The 19,584-nt window shown below is 47.7% G+C and overlaps 1 protein-coding gene and 1 pseudogene across 2 annotated transcripts in view; both read right to left on the bottom strand.

The window, feature by feature from the left end:
- Positions 1–2,569: 2,569 nt before the first annotated feature.
- Positions 2,570–3,490, bottom strand: LOC311148828 (methylosome protein WDR77-like; annotated as a pseudogene). The gene has a single exon. The product of its transcript is annotated as a methylosome protein WDR77-like (transcript).
- A 1,077-nt stretch (positions 3,491–4,567) lies between these two features.
- Positions 4,568–19,584, bottom strand: part of LOC311149236 (fibulin-1-like) — a 58,093-nt gene continuing 43,076 nt past the window's right edge. Inside the window, 1 exon segment of the mRNA XM_084186322.1 lies at positions 4,568–5,501. Within this exon segment, the coding sequence (XP_084042448.1) occupies positions 5,362–5,501 (140 nt within the window). The 3' untranslated portion in view covers positions 4,568–5,361.

The raw sequence follows: 19,584 nt of genomic DNA, 5'->3' as shown, positions 1-19,584 counted from the left end.
TGGAGATTCTAGATTCTAGATAAAGGTAAGTCAATAATAGAATCCGTTCCACATTGAGTGAGGCGGGTTGCAGGAAAGTATATCTTGTAGAAGGATGAAAAGTCTGATAGGGAAATATGTACGAAAAATGTACGAAAATAGAGTATTTACAGGCTATATACAGACAGACGATAAAAAAACAACTGCACTACCTCGCCATCTTGGAAACTTGAATTTATTTAAATTGACTGATTTCCTTATATGAACTGTAACTCAGTAAAATATTTTAAATTGTTTGATGTTACGTTTATATGTTTCTTCAGTGTAGATGAATGCCATTATCAATCAAACAATCAATCAAATCAAATGTCACAAAGTGCTATACAGAAACCCAGCCTAAAACCCCAAACAGCAAGCAATGCAGATGTAGAATCATGGTGGCTAGGAAAAACTCCCTAGAAAGGCAGGAACCTAGGAAGAAACCTAGAGAGGAACGAGCCTCTGAGGGGTGGCCAGTCCTCTTCTGGCTGTGCCGGGTGGAGATTATAAGAGTACATTTGCCATTAAGGCCAGATTGTTCTTCAAGATGTTCAAACGTTCATAGATGACCAGCAGGGTCAAATAATAATCACAGTGATTGTAGAGGGTGCAACAGGTCAGTACCTCAGGAGTAAATGTTAGTTTTTCATAGCCGAGCATTCAGAGGTCGAGACAGCAGGTGCGGTAGAGAGAGAGAGTGGAAAACAGCAAGTCTGGGACAAGGTAGCACATCCGGTGATGCAGGGTTGTTCTGTTCATTCTTTTCTGTTTACTGTCCTGCAAATACACACACACACACACACACACACACACACACACACACACACACACACACACACACACACACATACAATTGACTGTATACATATATGAAAATTATTTGTTATATATAATTGTTAATAACACGTTAAAGTGTTTTACATGAAGTCTGCTTGTCTGTGTGTACATTTTTAAAAACGTGTTTAACAACTAGGATAGTTACCTTATAGTTTCTGTAATTCATGTTTTGCATACTCTAAGTGCCCAAACAGTTTGGGGAAAGCCCTTTCCTGTTTCAGAATGACAATACCCCATACACAAAGCGAGGTCCATACAGAAATGGTTTGTCAAGATCGGTATGGAAGAACTTGACTGGCCTGCACAGAGCCCTGACCTCAACCCAATTGAACAGCTTTGGGTTGAATTGGAACGCCGACTGCGAGCCAGGCCTAATCTCCCAACATCAGTGCCCGACCTCACTAATGCTCTTGTGGCTGAATGGAAGCAAGTACCCGCAGCAATGTTCCAACATCAAGTGGAAAGCCTTCCCAGAAGAGTGGAGGCTGTTATAGCAGCAAAGGGGGGACCAACTCCATATTAATGCCCATGATTAGTGTCCACATACAGGTGTCCACATACTTTTGGTCATGTAGTGCTACATGACCAAAAGTATGTGGACAAACCAATTCTGTATGGAACTCGCTTTGTGCACAGGGGCATTGTCATGCTGAAACAGGAAAGGGCTTTCGCCAAACTGTTGCCACAAAGTTGGAAGCACAGAGTCATCTAGAATGTCATTGTATGCTGTAGCATTATGATTTCCCTTCACTGGAACTAAGTGTCTAGCCCGAACCATGAAAAACAGCCCCAGACCATTATTCCTCCTCCACCAAACTTTACAGTTGGCACTATGCATTGGGGCAGGTAGCGTTCTCCTGGCAACCGCCAAACCCAGATTCGTCCGTGAATCGTGATTCATCACGCCAGAGAATGCGTTTCCACTGCTCAAGAGTCCAATGGCGGCAAGCTTTACACCACTCCAGCCGATGCGTGGCATTGCGCATGGTGATCTTAGGCTTGTGTGTGGCTGCTCGGCCATGGAAACCCATTTCATGAAGCTCCCGACGAACAGTCCTTGTGCTGACGTTGCTTCCAGAGGCAGTTTGGAACTCGGTAGTGAGTGTTGCAACCGAGGACAGACAGTTTCTATGCGGTACACGCTTCAGCACTCAGTGGTCCCGTTCTGTGAGCTTGTGTGGCCTACCACATTTACATTTAAGTCATTTAGCAGACGCTCTTATCCAGAGCGACTTACAAATTACACCACAGGTAATGTCCTACAAGTGGCTAATACACCTCAAACTGAGACTCAGTGTATGACATTGCTACGAGCAACAGGATGAACCGCGGTGCAAGACTTTGCTGCCACAAAAAAAATGTGCATGTGCACTTCACGCTGCTGCAGCGTGATAGCTGCGGGACAAAAAAAAGCTGAAATTTTTAGCCTTACTCTTAGTTGTTGCAGAAAACGTCCTGATGTACTTGGTACATTGCTGACTCTATCTTTACACATAATTGATTTAGAAATCAGTTGGAAAGAAAACCTGCATGGCCATGGGTACTTTGAGACTAGGATTGGGAAAACATCAGTATACTGCCCTGTTCCAGTGTGGTGGGTATTGACAACTTCTACCCTCATGCCAACCACTCAAATTCTCCCCCACCTCCTACAAAACCCCATACTTCCACAACCACCCTTCCCCGATCCCCTGACCCAGGCTGGGTGGTGGGTCTACGGTGGGGACGTGGAGTCTCCAGTGGCGGGTCCGTCCTGTCCCGTGATATGGTGGAGGACCTGGAGCAGTCATCACTGATGGAGGCTAGCAAGGGGGCGCTGTGTGAGGAGAAGGCTAGGCTGGAGACCCTACGGCTGTGGGTGCTCTGCATCTGGGCAGGCTCTGTGCCCTGAAAGTCTTTCAGAGTCACGGGTCCTAGCTTGTCACTGTAGGCGATTGTGGTCCTGTGGTGGGGATGCCAGGCCACTGAGGTAGGGCAACAGCTGGGCTCTACCTCTAATCTAGAGGCTGGTTTGGTGGGTTTCCTCCTGTCCCAAAGCAACAGACGGCCATCCTGGCCACATGAGAGGAAGAGGGAGTCATCGGATGGATTGCAGGACACACAAGTGACTGGCTTAGAGTGAGCGTTATGTGTGCTGACCACCTCCCCCTGACTAAGGTCCCAGACTTTGATTCGGCAGTCCATACTGCTGCTGACGGCGTGGTTTGACCCAGCAGGGCTCACGCTGGTGACGATGTGATCATGCTCGAGTTTAGTGAACCGATTCACCAGCAGACTATCGTCCTCCGCTAGCTCCCACAGCTCAACAGCACCCGAGTCAGATGCAACTAGGATGCCCCTCTCTGAAACCCACTTTGCCTTTGTGACCCCAGCCTCTGTCTGCACACCAGCCTTGCAGAAACCCTCGTTGGGAGACTGCTTGGGGTCACTGTAGACCCAGATGGAGCCCAGCCAGCATCTGCCCGTCAGACTGGAGGCCCCCAGCAACAGGCTGCCATCTGCCCTGTACTGCGCCGAGTCCAAATGCTTCTCCATGCACGCCGGGGCATTTGGGGGTATGTTCCATCTGTTTTCCTTGATCATATTGGTATTTACTGTACTTTTCATCCAGGCAACTCTGAGTCTGATTCACTCAAGCTAGTGTAGCTAAGTGTTTGCAATGCAAATTATTTTATCCTTTATACAATAAATGTTTTAACTTTAACTAGATAGTCTAGAAAACACAGACTAATAAACTAGCTACCAGATTTAGGTTAGCCTAGGTTTTTAACTTCTATTCTTGAATTATATTATTTTTCATTGCTCCATTGTTCATGCCAGAAATGAATGAACTCAAACAGCACACCACACCACTTCGCGGCTGAGCCGTTGTTGCTCCTAGACATTCCCACGTTCCCACAATAACAGCACTTACGGTTGACCGGGGCAGCTCTAGCAGGGCAGAAATGTGCCAAACTGACTTGTTGGAAAGGTGGCATCCTATGACGGTGTCACATTGAAAGTCACTGAGCTCTTCAGTAAGGCCATTCTGCTGCCAGTATTTGTCTATGGAGATTGCATGGCGGTGTGCTCGGTTTTATGCACCTGTCAGCAACGGGTGTGGCTGAAATAGTCGAATCCACTAATTTGAAGGTGTGTCCATATACTTTTGTACATATACTGTATCTCCCTCCTCAGTACCTTTAGAGCTGTCAGTGTAGACAGGCTGGATCCTGTAGATGGGCTGGGATCCTGTAGACAGACTGGGATCCTGTAGACGGGCTGGGATCCTGTAGACGGGCTGGGATCCTGTAGACGGGCTGGGATTCTGTAGACGGGCCGGGATCCTGATGGATGTCCCTCCTTCCTCCATTGTCTTTTGAAGCATTTGGAGGCTCTGCCTGGGCCTTAGCCACAGTGATGATTACAGCCCCATCATTAGACAATTACTGACATCTGCTCTGTTCCACTGCTCTGTCTCATGTCCATTAGCCTGACTTAGAGGGAATAGAGTAGAGACCCCTTCTTGTTCAATGACAAACCTAATTGGGGATGTGGTTCCTTGTTCCTATGTACCCCTCCTCTCTCCACCGACTCCCCCTTTTTCTCCACTCTCAACCAATGTACCCATAATGACTTCTGTCCCACTTTCCCTCCAAATGTACACAAGTTTAATTCATCAACCATTCTAAAGCTTTCACTTACCAACACACAAAGAAAAGGCTTCACAAGTAAAAACAAGATGGTTTATATAGTACCGTAACACCTTTCGCAATGTATACAGTAAGAATAGGAAATGTAATACACATCATTACCCCATGGGTTAGTGTTACATTCAACTGTTGAATCCTTTCATGGTTTTTCACATCTCCATGTCTACGCATGCATTTTAAATTCACAATCACATTCTATAGTCTTGGGCATGACAGCATGCTTACATTATGTGATACAGTTTATGAGTCTTCACGTCAAGCTCCGTAGGCCAGGTGCATGCATCCACTCATGGCTTGGCTTGTTACATCAACTTATATTACAGGTAAACTTACTGGGAAGTGCTTTAGTTTCATACAATAACAAAAGCAACTAAGCAGCTAGTGGTCTGTTTATCTTCATCGAAAAGGAACGAAAGTTAACTAAAGTTAGTACAATGTGTGTTGGTTGTATCAGGAATTCCCTTTATTGGACTGTCCAATGGTATGCACATCCTGTTAGTTACACACCTAAATAATCTTCCTTTTCTCCTTTCTCTTCATGTTAGGAGGGTAAAGTTATAGGACTATGGTAGTACTGTGTGGTAGTAGTGTGTAATTGATAATACTTTGTGGCTATGTGTAGTGGTGTTGGTAGTACTGTGGTAGAACTGTATGGCTATGTGTTGTGGTGTTGGTAGTACTGTGGTAGAACTGTATGGCTATGTGTTGTGGTGTTGGCAGTACTGTGGTATAACTGTATGGCTATGTGTTGTGGTGTTGGTAGTACTGTGGTAGAACTGTATGGCTATGTGTGGTGGTGGTGTGTGTCCTGTACTCAGAACCAGAACTCGGAGACGAAGATGTGGACGCTGACGATGTTCCGATGAGACACCACCCCAGAGGTGACGTAGTTCATAGCCAGCTTCAACACCATGTTCAGCGGGCCAATCAGAGGCTTCACTTGTCGGACAACACCTAAGGGAGACAGAGGGATAGTCAGAGAGAGAAGGGTACCAAAGGTATTGAAGGAGGGTGTAAAGAATGATGACTGACCATCAAGTTAGAATGATAAAACTATTTTATTTAGCTAGCAGTAGCCCTTACAGGGGGTAGGAAACCTTTTATGGGGGGTAGGAAACTTTTTACAGGGGGTAGGAAACCTTTTACAGTGAGTAGAAAACCTTTTACAGGGAGTAGGAAATATTTTACAGGGGGTAGGAAATATTTTACAGGGTGTAGGAAACCTTTTATAGGGTGTGGGAAACCTTTTACAGGGAGTAGAAAACATTTTACAGGGGGTAGGAAACATTTTACAGGGAGTGGGAAACCTTTTACAGGGGGTAGGAAACAGGGATGGAATTTTAGGATTTTTGGCACTGGCCAGCCGGGCTCATAGACCATGATTTCTACTAACACGGGTGACATTCAGGTCCAAAATCTGTGCCAAGCGATGTTTGAAAAAACCTGTCGGGGTAGTTTGACAAATTTTGTGTTTAATTTCCATCCCTGCATGTGCAGCCTTTGATGTTATTGATCATAAATAGTTATTGAAGAAACTCACTTGCTATGGATTTACATCACCTGCCATCACATGGTTGGAGAGTTATTTATCCAATAGAACCCAGAGAGTGTTCTTCAATGGAAGCTTCCCTAACATCAGATATGTACAGTGTGGTGTCCTTCAGGGCAGTTGCCTTGGGCCGTTACTCTTCTCTGTTTTTACAAATTATTTGCCACTGATCTTACACAAAGCTAGAATGACTATGTATGCGAATGATTCCACACTCAACATATCAACACCCAAAGCCAGTGAGCTCAGTGAAATTCTAAATAAGGAGTTACAGTCAGTATCAGAATGTGTGATTAATAACAAACCGGTCTTAAATACATCTAAAATTAAAAGCTGTGTATTTGGTTCAAAACATTCTGTAAGACCTAAACCTCAGCTGGAGATGTGTTTAAAGGGTGTGACCATTGAGCAAGTTGATGAAGCTAAACTCCTAGGTATACAGTGCATTCGGAAAGTATTCAGAACCCTTGACTTTTTCAACATTTTGTTACGTTACAGCCTTATTCTAATATGGATGAAATTCATGTTTTTCCTCATTAATCTACACACAATACCCAATAATTAGAAACTGAAAACAGGTTTTTAGAAATGTATGCCAATTTATTAAAAATAAAAAACAGAAATACCTTATTTACATAAGTATTCAGACCCTTTGCCATGAGACTCGAAATTGAGCTCAGGTGTATCCTGTTTCCATTGATCATCATTGAGATGTTTCTACAACTTGATTGGAGTCCACCTGTTGTAAATTCAATTGATTGGACATGATTTGGAAAGGCACACACCTGTCTATATAAGCCCCCACAGTTGACAGTGCATGTCCAAGACAGGATTGTGTCGAGGCACAGATCTGGGGAAGGGTACCAAAACATGTCTGCAGCCTTGAAGGTCCCCAAGAACACAGTGGCCTCCATCATTCTTAAATGGAAGAAGTTTGGAACCACCAAGACTCTTCCTAGAGCTGGCCACCTGGCCAAACTGAGCAGTCGGGGGAGAAGGGCCTTGGTCAGTGAGGTGACCAAGAACCCGATGGTCAGTCTGACAGAGCTCCAGAGTTCCTCTGTGGAGATGGGAGAACCTTTCAGAAGGACAACCATCTCTGCAGCACTCCACCAGTCAGGCCTTTATGGTAGAGTGGCCAGATGGAAGCCACTCCTCAGGAAAAGGCACATGACAGCCTGCTTGGAGTTTGCCAAAAGGCACCTAAAGGACTCTCAGACCATGAGAAACAGGATTCTCTGGTCTGATGAAACCAAGATTGAACTCTTTGGCCTGAATGCCAAGCGTCACGTCTGGAGGAAACCTGGCACCATCCCTACGGTGAAGCATGGTGGTGACAGCATCATGCTGTGGGGATGTTTTTCAGCGGCAGGGACTGGGAGACTAGTCAGGATCGAGGGAAAGATGAACGGAGCAATGTACAGAAAGATCCTTGATGAAAACCTGCTCCAGAGTGCTCAGGACTTCAGAATGGGGCAGAGGTTCACCTTCCAACAGGACAACGACCCTAAGCACACAGCCAAGGCAACGCAGGAGTGGCTTTGGGACAAGTCTCTGAATGTCCTTGAGTGGCCTAGCCAGCGCCCGGACTTGAACCCGATCGAACATGTCTGGAGAGACCTGAAAATAGCTGTGCAGCAACGCTCCCCATCCAACCTGACAGAGTTTGAGAGGATCTGCAGAGAATAATGGGGGAAGCTCCCCAAATACAGGTGTGCCAAGCTTGTAGCGTCATACCCAAGAAGACTCAAGAAGCTGCAGCTGGCTCAACACAGAGCAGCAAGCCTTGCCCTTAACTGCACGTACAGAACTAACATCAACAACATGCATGCCAGTCTTTCCTGGTTTAGGGTTGATGAGAGATTAATTGCTTCTCTTCTAGTTTTTATGACACACAGACACACTCTAACACACACATTATGTTTTAAGTTGTTTGTATATCGTTGTATTCTAAATTAGTGTGGCTGTCCTTGTCTATCAGTGTATCAGTGTTTTGTTACTTGTCATGTTGTGTGTTTTATTTGTGGACTCCAGGAAGAATAGCTGCTGCTTTGGCAAAAGCTAATGGGGATCCCAATAAACCAATAAACCAAAAAACCTCATATGATGACAGGAATGTCAAACCTCTTCATGTGAATCTGGCTTTAAATTCTCTCCTCCATCCTTCTCTTCCTCCATCCATCCACCCATCCCCACCTTCCTCCCTCCACCCTCCCCTGGAGGACGGGAGAGAGCGCAAGAGACTCTCCTATCACGGTAACAACATGGGGAAAACACACCACGACCGCTGCAGACTGAGACCCAAGAATGACCGAATGCACATGGAATTTGTTGGAAGCTTTTTTTACGTGAACATGCGATTACAGGGTGAAAGAACGCCAATGTTTATCCAGGCTGTCAGCGGGCCCTTTTCTCTGTGGAGGGCTGGTGACATTTCAGCTCAGTCCTGTTTGAACAGCCATCGTCCAGCGTGCAGCCAGGCAGCACAATCACTGCACTGTCCTTTCACTGTTTTCACTGTTTTATTTCTCTCTCTTGTTCTCTCTCAACGGTTTTTCTGTTTCTCACACACAGGGAGACAGGTATTAGATGAAATAGGTATTGGTCACAAAGTACTAAAATATATTGAATGCTATAAAGTCCATCAAAACTACAGCACGATTAATAATCTTCAATCAAATCAACAAGATGTCACGGCATCATTCAATGTGACTCATGGAATGCCTTTGTCCCACAATTGTCATAACATTTTGTCATGTTCACCACAGGGAAAACGATGATGATCAAGTGTGAGCTGGTTGCTGCAAAATGTCCTCTGGGACGGACACTGACATGGCTATGATCTAGATCCTCTATCCCATTATTTTATTTTCTCTTCTCCTCTCTTCCCTTCTCCCTGTCTCCTCTTCCCTTCTCTTCCTGAGGGGGCCAGCCTGATGTTTGTGGCACCATCTTTGTGGCCCGCGAGGGTAAATGAGTCCCATGTGCTGGACGATGGGGAGCGGAGCATTCTCAGTCACGCAATACAGCCATTGAGGCAGGCAGGCATTCTTTCAGGGATCCATCTTTAGGATTCAGTTAGAGGAGCTCAACCAGAGTCAGTCTCACTGAGCCTCCCCTCTCATCCCTTCTCCCCTCACCCATCTCCCAGTCAGTCTGGATCCCTGCGGCCACACAGAAGATTCCAGCGATAAGCGCCTGAAGAGTGTGGAATTGGGCCCTTTTTTACCAGGGTTGCCCCCTTGTTTTGGTGTTTTGGGACTGTTGCATAGTGACACAGGGCTGAGGGGCTGAGAGGAGGGGGACGACGGTTTTATTGTTTCCAAACCGTCAGCGCCATCAGAGAGGAGGAACCTCTGCATGAACTCAACGACAGTAATGTTCAGAAAAATAAAGGACATGGAAAAACAGATTGGAGCTTTGCGTATGAAAAAAATATTATCATCACTAGCGAATGGAGGTGGCATGCTGATCGGTAATATGGCGCCATATATTCATTCAACACAGAGAGATAATTTAGACATAAAGTTGACTGCATGTGAGTAGTTGACATACAACAAGATATACTACCAATGCAATATCTGCACTGTGTGAGATGCCTGTGAAGCAACAGAGTTCATAAAGTTCAAATTCGTTCATGTAACTTCGATGTCAATCAGTTCACAGGGTTCAATACTGGATGAACCAGAAGACCCAATGAAGATGCGCGAGAGCGAGGCGAACAAAATGAAACATATCATTATAAATACAGTATGGAGCACCACAATACGGCCTGGATTTCACAATAGCCCTGTTTTATTGGAAATAGAGCGATGGTTTCAGATCATAAATGTGACCCGAATCCAATCGAGGCTCTAGATGTTTTCCATTACAGGGGTCAGTTAGGGCCAAGTTCGCTGCTGCCACAAACAAAGTCTCTCGAGGACAATGTTTCAATTAAAATCAGAGGGACAAACAAGCGAAAATGTTACATTATTATTAAATTTGCATTATATAAAGATATATATTACACAACGTAGATTTCAACTAAGTGTTGCCATGAGCATCCACAGTCGAAAAACTCCTCAAATGACTAAATTAGCAGCAGCTAATGGGGATCTTTAATACAGTTGAAGTCGTAAGTTTACATACACCTTAGCCAAATACATTTAAACTCTGTTTTTCACAATTCCTGACATTTAATCCTAGTAAAAATTCCCTGTGTTAAGATCACCACTTTATTTTAAGAATGTGAAATGTCAGAATAATAGTAGAGAGAATGATTTATTTAAGCTTGTATTTATTTCATCACATTCCCAGTGGGTCAGAAGTTTACATACACTCAATTAGTATTTGGTAGCATTGCCTTTAAATTGTTTAACTTGGGTCAAACGTTTCGGGTAGCCTTCCACAAGCTTCCCACAATAAGGGGTGAATTTTGGCCCATTCCTCCTGACAGAGCTGGTGTAACTGAATCAGTTTTGTAGGCCTCCTTGCTCGCACACGCTTTTTCAGTTCTGCCCACACATTTTCTATAGGATTGAGGTCAGGGCTTTGTGATGGCCACTCCAATACCTTCACTTTGTTGTCCTTAAGCCATTTTGCTTCAACTTTGGATGTATGCTTGGTGTCATTGTCCATTTGGAAGACCCATTTACGACCAAGCTTTAACTTCCTGACTGATGTCTTGAGATGTTGCTTCAATATATCCACATCATTTTCCTTCCTCGTGATGCCATCTATTTTGTGAAGTGCACCAGTCCCTCCTGCAGCAAAGCACCCCCACAGCATGATGCTGCCATCCCCGTGCTTCACGGTTGGGATGGTGTTCTTCGGCTTGCAAGCAACCCCCTTTTTCCTCCAAACATAACGATGGTCATTATGGCCAAACAGTTCTATTTTTGTTTCATCAGACCAGAGGACATTTCTCCAAAAAGTAAGATCTTTGTCCCCATGTGGAGTTGCAAACCATAGTCTGGCTTTTTTATGGTGGTTTTGGAGCAGTGGCTTCTTCCTTGCTGAGCGGCCTTTCAGGTTGTGTCGATATATACGACTCGTTTTACTGTGGATATAGATACTTTTGTACTTGTTTCCTCCAGCATCTTCACAAGGTCCTTTGCTGTTGTTCTGGGATTGATTTGCACTTTTCGCACCAAAGTACGTTCATCTCTAGGAGACAGAATGCGTCTCCTTCCTGAGCTGTATGACGGCTGCGTGGTCCCATGGTGTTTATACTTGCGTACTATTGTTTGTACAGATGAACGTGGTACCTTCAGGCGTTTGGAATTTGCTCCCAAGGATGAACCAGACTTGTGGAGGTCTACCATTTTTTTTCTGAGGTCTTGGCTGATTTCTTTTGATTTTCCCATGATGTCAAGCAAAGAGGCACTGAGTTTGAAGGTAGGCCTTGAAATACATCCACACTTTAGTGTCCTAAGTTTCCAATTGACTCAAATGATGTCAGAAGCTTCTAAAGCCATGACATAATTTTCCGGAATTTTCCAAGCTGTTTAAAGGCACAGTCAACTTAGTGCATGTAAACTTCTGACCCACTGGAATTATGATACAGTGAATTATAAGTGAAATAATCTGTCTGTAAACAATTGTTGGAAAAATTACTTGTGTCATGCACAAAGTAGATGTCCTAACCGACTTGCCAAAACTATAGTTTGTTAACAAGAAATTTGTGGAGTGGTTGAAAAACAAGTTTAATTGACTCCAACCTAAGTGTATGTAAACTTCTGACTTCAACTGTAAATACAAATACAAATACTAAATGACAGTTATGTTACATTTGTATCTGTCACGGTTTCGGCCGAGGCTGCTCCTCCTCCTTGTTCGGGCAGGCTTCGGCGGTCGTCGTCCCCGGAGTACTAGCTACCACCGTTCGATGTTTCATGTTTGTTTGGTTTTGTCTGTTTGTACACCTGTCCCTTGTTAGTGTTTGATTTTGTTTCCTATTTAGTTATCGTGTGTTGGGTCAGGTGTTATGTGTGATTGTTTTTTTGTCAAGCTGTTGCTCTCTGTATTTACTCTCGTGTTTTGTTGTTTTTCGAGAGTCCGCACTGTGTGCGCTATCGTCGTTTTACGCACTGTGTTTATTGTGCGTAATTTGTATTTAGCCTCCCGGTTGGGTTGGCTGTTCGCCTGTTTGGTGCTGCTTTCGTTTACTAAATTCTGTTCACGAACGCCCGTGTTTCCTGCGCTTGATTTCCACACCGCATCTACACTCAGCTACTGACAGAATCACACATCAACCCATGGAATCAGCAGGAGCAACCGCGCCAACGGACATCATGGAGGACCGTCTTCGTGGGCAGGAGGACAGGATCAACCAGATCGGTCACGCCCTGGATCGGGTGATGAACACTCTCCACCGATGGGAAAGCAGCGGGGTACCCACGCCCCCACCTACCGGACCATCCCCATCGGTCAGTCCTCCTGTCCCCCTTCCGGAACCCAGCGGGATTCGGCTCTCGCTCCGGCTCCGCTGCCGGGTGTCAAGGGTTCCTGCTGCAAGTGGAGCTCTACCTCGCCACCGTACACCCGGCGCCCTCGGGACACGAGAGCGTCTCCGCCCTCATCTCCTGTCTCACCGGCAAGGCGTTGGAGTGGGCCAACGCCGAATGGAGGAGAATAGACGCCGCTACTATTACCTATGCGGAGTTCTCCCGCCGCTTCCGTGCCGTGTTTGACCATCCACCAGAAGGGAAGGCGGCGGGGGAGCGTCTGTTCTACCTCCGACAGGGGATGAGGAGCGCACAGGATTTTGCTTTGGAGTTCCGGACTCTAGCGGCAGATGCAGGGTGGAATGAGCGGGCCCTCATAGACCACTTCCGCTGCAGCCTCCGGGAGGACGTCCAGAGAGAGTTGGCGTGCAGGGATACCACGTTGTCGTTTGACCAACTGGTCGACATGGCCATTCGGCTGGACACCCTGCTCGCCACCCGTGGACGTCCCGGGTGGGGGTTGCCCATTCCACCTTCCGGCACCTCCGAGCCGAGCCCTATGGAGCTCGGAGGTGCTGGCGCTAGAGAACGGAGGAGTAGGAACCCGAGGGGGGCCGTTCCCTGCACCAACTGTGGCCGTGGAGGGCACACCGCGGCTAGGTGTTGGGGAAGGTCCCCCGGTGGAGGTGAAGGCAGGCCACGCATTGGGGAGTCCTCCCAGGTGAGTAGGCGCCTACTTACCCAGAGCTTTCTGTCGTTCACATAACCTTGCCTGTTTGTTTCCCACAGGTTGCACCTCGTTCCCAGCATAAGGCGCTAGTAGATTCAGGCGCAGCTGGGAATTTTGTAGATCGCCAGTTCTGTGTAGAGTTAGGGATTCCTCTCCTTCCCGTTGATAAGCCTTTCCCTGTACATGCCCTAGATAGCCGTCCGTTAGGATCTGGGTTAATTAGGGAGGTCACAGCGCCCCTTAGGATGAAGACGCAGGGGGGTCATGAGGAGACGATTCAGCTCTATCTGATTGACTCTCCTGCGTATCCGGTGGTGCTGGGACTTCCCTGGTTGATTACCCATGATCCTACTATTTCGTGGCGAGAGAAAGCTCTTAAAGGGTGGTCTGTTCAGTGTGAGGGGCTATGTCTGGGTGTTTCCATAGGGGCGACCTCGGTGGAGAGTCCAAATCAAATGCCCGCACTGCATATTCCCCCCGAGTATGAGGATTTGACACTGGTGTTTAGTAAGACAAGGGCGGCGCAGCTGCCGCCTCATAGACGGGGGGATTGTGCGATAGATCTCCAGTTAGGAGCAGCACTCCCGCGGAGCCATGTGTATCCCTTGTCTCAAGAGGAGAGGAAGGCGATGGAAACTTACATCGCCGAGTCTCTGAGACAGGGATACATACGGGCCTCCACTTCACCCGCTTCCTCGAGCTTCTTTTTTGTGAAGTTTGCGCCCGTGTATTGATTACCGCGGTCTCAATCAGATTACGGTGAAGTACAGTTATCCACTTCCTCTGATTGCGACTATGACGGAGTCATTACACGGTGCTCAGTTCTTCACAAAATTGGATCTCAGGAGCGCATATAACTTGGTGCGCATTAGAGAGGGCGATGAATGGAAGACAGCATTTAGCACGACCTCCAGTCATTACGAGTATCTCGTCATGCCATATGGGTTAATGAATGCTCCCTCAGTCTTCCAATCCTTTGTAGATGAGATTTTCCGGGACATGCAGGGGCAGGGAGTAGTCGTGTACATAGACGATATTCTGGTGTACAGTTCTACCCGAGCTGAGCATGTAGCCCTGGTGCAGCGAGTGTTGAGGAGACTGTTGGAGCATGACCTATATGTCAAGGCAGAGAAATGTCTGTTCTTTCAGAAGTCGGTCTCCTTTTTGGGTTATCAGTTGTCTGCGTCAGGGGTGAAGATGGAGGTTGACCGGGTGTCAGCTGTGCGTAATTGGCAAACCCCAACCACTGTGAAAGAGGTGCAACAGTTCTTGGGTTTTGCAAATTATTACCGGAGGTTTATCCGGGGTTTTGGACAGGTGGCAGCTCCCATAACGTCTCTGTTGAAGGGGGGTCCGGTGCGCTTGCGGTGGTCAGCTGAGGCGGACAGGGCTTTTGGGAGACTGAAGGACCTGTTTACCTCGGCGCCGGTGTTGGCGCATCCGGATCCCGCTTTACCATTCCAGGTAGAGGTAGACGCGTCCGAGGCCGGTATTGGGGCCGTCCTCTCACAACGGTCTGGCACACCACCTAAGCTCCGCCCCTGTGCCTTTTATTCTAAGAAGCTCAGTCCGGCGGAGCGGAATTATGACGTAGGGGACAGGGAGCTGTTAGCCGTGGTAAAGGCCCTAAAGGTGTGGAGGCATTGGCTTGAGGGGGCTCAACACCCTTTCCTCATTTTGACGGACCACCGTAACCTGGAGTACATCCGGGCAGCTAGGAGACTGAATCATCGCCAGGCCCGCTGGACTATGTTTCTAGCCCGGTTTGTGTTTAAAATCACTTACATCCCTGGGTCCCAGAACGGGAAGGCAGATGCCCTGTCTCGGCGGTATGACACGGAGGAGAGGTCCGTTGAGCCCACTCCCATACTACCAAAGTCTTGTCTGGTGGCACCGGTGGTATGGGAGGTCGATGCAGAGATCGAGCGGGCGTTACGCACCGACCCAAGTCCTCCACAGTGTCCAGTGGGTCGGACGTACGTTCCGCTCGAGGTACGCGATCGCCTCATTTATTGGGCTCATACGTCCCCCTCCTCTGGACATCCAGGTATCGGCCAGACAGTTCACTGCCTTAGCACTAAGTACTGGTGGCCAACGTTAGCCAGGGATGTGAGGGTTTATGTCTCCTCCTGTTCGGTGTGTGCACAGTGTAAGGCGCCCAGACATTTGCCCAGGGGTAAGCTACAACCCCTGCCCGTTCCACAACGACCCTGGTCCCACCTCTCGGTGGACTTTGTTACAGACCTTCCCCCCTAGAATACTACCATCCTGGTCGTTGTGGATCGGTTCTCGAAGGCCTGTCGTCTCCTTCCCATGCCGGGTCTCCCTACTGCCCTACAGACCGCTGAGGCTCTGTTTACCCATGTCTTCCGGCATTATGGGGTACCCGAGGATATAGTGTCTGATCGAGGCCCCCAGTTCACCTCCAGAGTGTGGAGAGCCTTTATGGAACGGTTGGGGGTTTCGGTGAGCCTTACCTTGGGTTACCACCCGGAGAGTAATGGGCAGGTTGAACGTGTCAACCAGGATGTGGGTAGGTTTCTGAGGTCTTATTGCCAGGGCCGGCCGGAGGAGTGGGCGAGATACGTTCCGTGGGCCGAGATGGCGCAGAACTCTCTCCGCCACTCCTCCACCCAACTAACCCCTTTCCAGTGTGTGTTAGGGTACCAGCCGGTTCTGGCACCTTGGCACGAGAGCCAGATCGAGGCCCCTGCGGTGGATGAGTGGGTGCGGCGCTCGGAGGAGACATGGAACGCTGCCCACGTCCATCTGCAGCGGGCCATCCGTCGGCATAAGACGAGCGCCGATCTCCACCGCAGTGAGGGGCCTGTATACGCACCTGGAGATCGAGTCTGGCTCTCGACCAGAAACCTGCCCCTCTGCCTGCCCTGCCGGAAGCTGGGTCGGCGGTTTGTGGGGCCATTCAAAGTCCTGAGGAGGTTGAACGAGCTGTGTTACAGGTTAGAACTGCCTATTGATTACAGGAATATTAACCCCTCGTTCCATGTGTCTCTCCTCAGGCCGGTGGTAGCTGGTCCACTCCAGGACTATGAGATAGAGGAGACTCCTCCGCCCCCGTTGGACATCGAGGGGGCTCCGGCGTACACTGTGAGGTCCATCCTTGATTCGAGACGCCGGATGGGGGGTCTCCAATATCTCGTGGAGTGGGAGGGGTACGGCCCGGAGGAGCGGTGCTGGGTGCCGAGGAGGGACATATTAGACCTGTCCCTGCTGACCGAGTTCCATCGGGGTCATCCTACGCGCCCTGCTCCGCGTCGTCCTGGTCGTCCCCGAGGCCGGGATCGGCGCACGGCTGGAGCCGCGCGTCAAGGGGGGGGTACTGTCACGGTTTCGGCCGAGGCTGCTCCTCCTCCTTGTTCGGGCAGGCTTCGGCGGTCGTCGTCCCCGGAGTACTAGCTACCACCGTTTGATGTTTCATGTTTGTTTGGTTTTGTCTGTTTGTACACCTGTCCCTTGTTAGTGTTTGATTTTGTTTCCTATTTAGTTATCGTGTGTTGGGTCAGGTGTTATGTGTGATTGTTTTTTGTCAAGCTGTTGCTCTCTGTATTTACTCTCGTGTTTTGTTGTTTTTCGAGAGTCCGCACTGTGTGCGCTATCGTCGTTTTACGCACTGTGTTTATTGTGCGTAATTTGTATTTAGCCTCCCGGTTGGGTTGGCTGTTCGCCTGTTTGGTGCTGCTTTCGTTTACTAAATTCTGTTCACGAACGCCCGTGTTTCCTGCGCTTGATTTCCACACCGCATCTACACTCAGCTACTGACAGTATCTCTTAGTCCAACATGATATTATAGGAAAACATAATCCTGTCACGTTTTTGCAAAACAGAAAACTTCACAGTATTCTGTATATAAACTCAGCAAAAAAAGAAACGTCCTCTCATTGTCAACTGCGTTTATTTTCAGCAAACTTAACATGTAAATATTTGTATGAACATAACAAGATTCAACAACTGAGACATAAACTGAACAAGTTCCACAGACATGTGACTAACAGAAATGTGTCCCTGAACAAAGGGGGGGGGGGGGGTCAAAATCTAAAGTAACAGTCAGTATCTGGTGTGGCCACCAGCTGCATTAAGTATTGCAGTGCATCTCCTCCTCATGGACTACACCAGATTTTCCAGTTCTTGCTGTGAGATGTTACCCCACTCTTCCACCAATGCACCTGCAAGTTCCCTGGGGGGAATGGGGGGAATGGCCCTCACCCTCTGATCCAACAGGTCCCAGACATGCTCAATGGGATTGAGATCCGGGCTCTTCGCTGGCCATGGCAGAACACTGACATTCCCGTCTTGCAGGAAATCACGCACAGGTGGCATTGTCATGCTGGAGGGTCATGTCAGGATGAGCCAGCAGGAAGGGTACCACATGAGGGAGGAGGATGTCTTCCCTGTAACGCACAGCGTTAGTCCGATGATGCTGTGACACACCGCCCCAGACCATGAAGGACCCTCCACCTCCAAATCGATCCCGCTCCAGAGTACAGGCCTCGGTGTAACCTCATTCCTTCGACGCGAATCCGACCATCACCCTTGGTGAGACAAAACTGCGACTCTTCAGTGAAGAGCACTTTTTGCCAGTCCTGTCTGGTCCAGCGACGTTGTTGCCGGTGATGTCTGGTGAGGACCTGCTTTACAACAGGCCTACAAGCCCTCAGTCCAGCCTCTCTCAGCCTATTGCGGACAGTCTGAACACTGATGGAGGGATTGTGCATTCCTGGTGTAACTCGGGCAGTTGTTGTTGCCATCCTGTACCTGTCCCGCAGGTGTGATGTTCGGATGTACCGATCCTGTGCAGGTGTTGTTTCACACCACAGCGAGGACGATCAGCTGTCCATCCTGTCTCCCTGTAGTGCTGTCTTAGGCGTCTCACAGTACAGACATTTATTGCCCTGGCCACATCGGCAGTCCTCATGCCTCCTTGCAGCATGTCTAAGGCACGTTCACGCAGATGAGCAGGGACCCGGGGCATCTTTCTTTTGGTGTTTTTCAGAGTCAATAGAAAGGCCTCTTTAGTGTCCTAAGTTTTCATAACTGTGACCTTCATTGCCTACCGTCTGTAAGCTGTTAGTGTCTTAACGACCGTTCCACAGGTGCATGTTCATTAATTGTTTATGGTTCATTGAACAAGTGTTTAAACCCTTTACATTGAAGATCTGTGAAGTTATTTGGATTTTTACAAATTATCTTTGAAAGACATGGTCCTGAAAAAGGGACGTTTCTTTTTTTGCTGAGTTTATGACTTGGTCAATAAACTGCATTCATTGGAAAAAGATGTCACATGGTCGATGTTTTTGTCAATACATTGCATTCAATGGGAAAAGACGAGTGTCGCAGGGGTTAGGGTTAGACATACAATTCTATGGGCAAATTATCTAGAGACTCAGACAAACAGACAGACAGACAGACAAACAAACAGACAGACTGATACATACATTCACAGACAGACAGAGCTTCAAATTTCAATTAAATCACAAATAATGTGACCTATATCCTCTTCAGAATTCATTCTAGTAAGGCTCTTAGTTTCTGCAAGACCATTGTGTCCAATGGAGGTGAAAAATGCTTTTGGGTCAATTCAATTCAAATTTCAAATGCCGGGTCATGACCGTCCCTCGGTAACAAATATGTAACCTTTGTAACCCTTTGAAAATGCCCCCCCCCCCCCATAATGGTTATGTAAGGGCTGTAGGTAATGCTTTTCTGTGGAAGAATGGCCTTGTTCTTTGTTGGATCAAGTTTTACTGTGAAGAGTTAATTTCACATGTTTACGTGTAGCCTTGCGTTCATCGGAATAATCTGCTTAACAATCCCATACATTAATTGTGTTCCTAGCCTCAACCATTCTACCGATGTCACTCAAAAGAACCTTAGCTCTAGAGCAGGCCACCTGGTACGGCAACTGCACCGCCCACAACCGCAGGGCTCTCCAGAGGGTGGTGGGGTCTGCACAACGTATCACCGGGGGCAAACTACCTGCCCTCCAGGACACCTACAGCACACGATGTCACAGGAAGGCCAAAAAGATCATCAAGGACCACTACCATCCGAGCCACTGCCTGTTCACCCCGCTATCATCCAGAAGGCGAGGTCAGTACAGGTGCATCAAAGCTGGGACCGAGAGACTGAAAAACAGCTTCTATCTCAAGGCCATCAGACTGTTAAACAGCCATCCCTAGCACAGAGAGGCTGCTGCCTACATACAGACTTGAAAATCACTGGCCACTGAACACTAGAAACTTTAATAATGCCTCTTTAATAATGTTTACATATCTTGCATTACCCATCTCATATGTATATACTGTATTCTAT

The sequence above is a fragment of the Coregonus lavaretus genome (genome assembly GCF_964263955.1).
Source record: "Coregonus lavaretus genome assembly, chromosome: 21".
NCBI lineage: Eukaryota > Metazoa > Chordata > Actinopteri > Salmoniformes > Salmonidae > Coregonus > Coregonus lavaretus.
The sequence above is the reverse complement of the archived record's forward strand: the minus strand, read 5'-3'. Positions and strand labels throughout refer to the sequence as shown.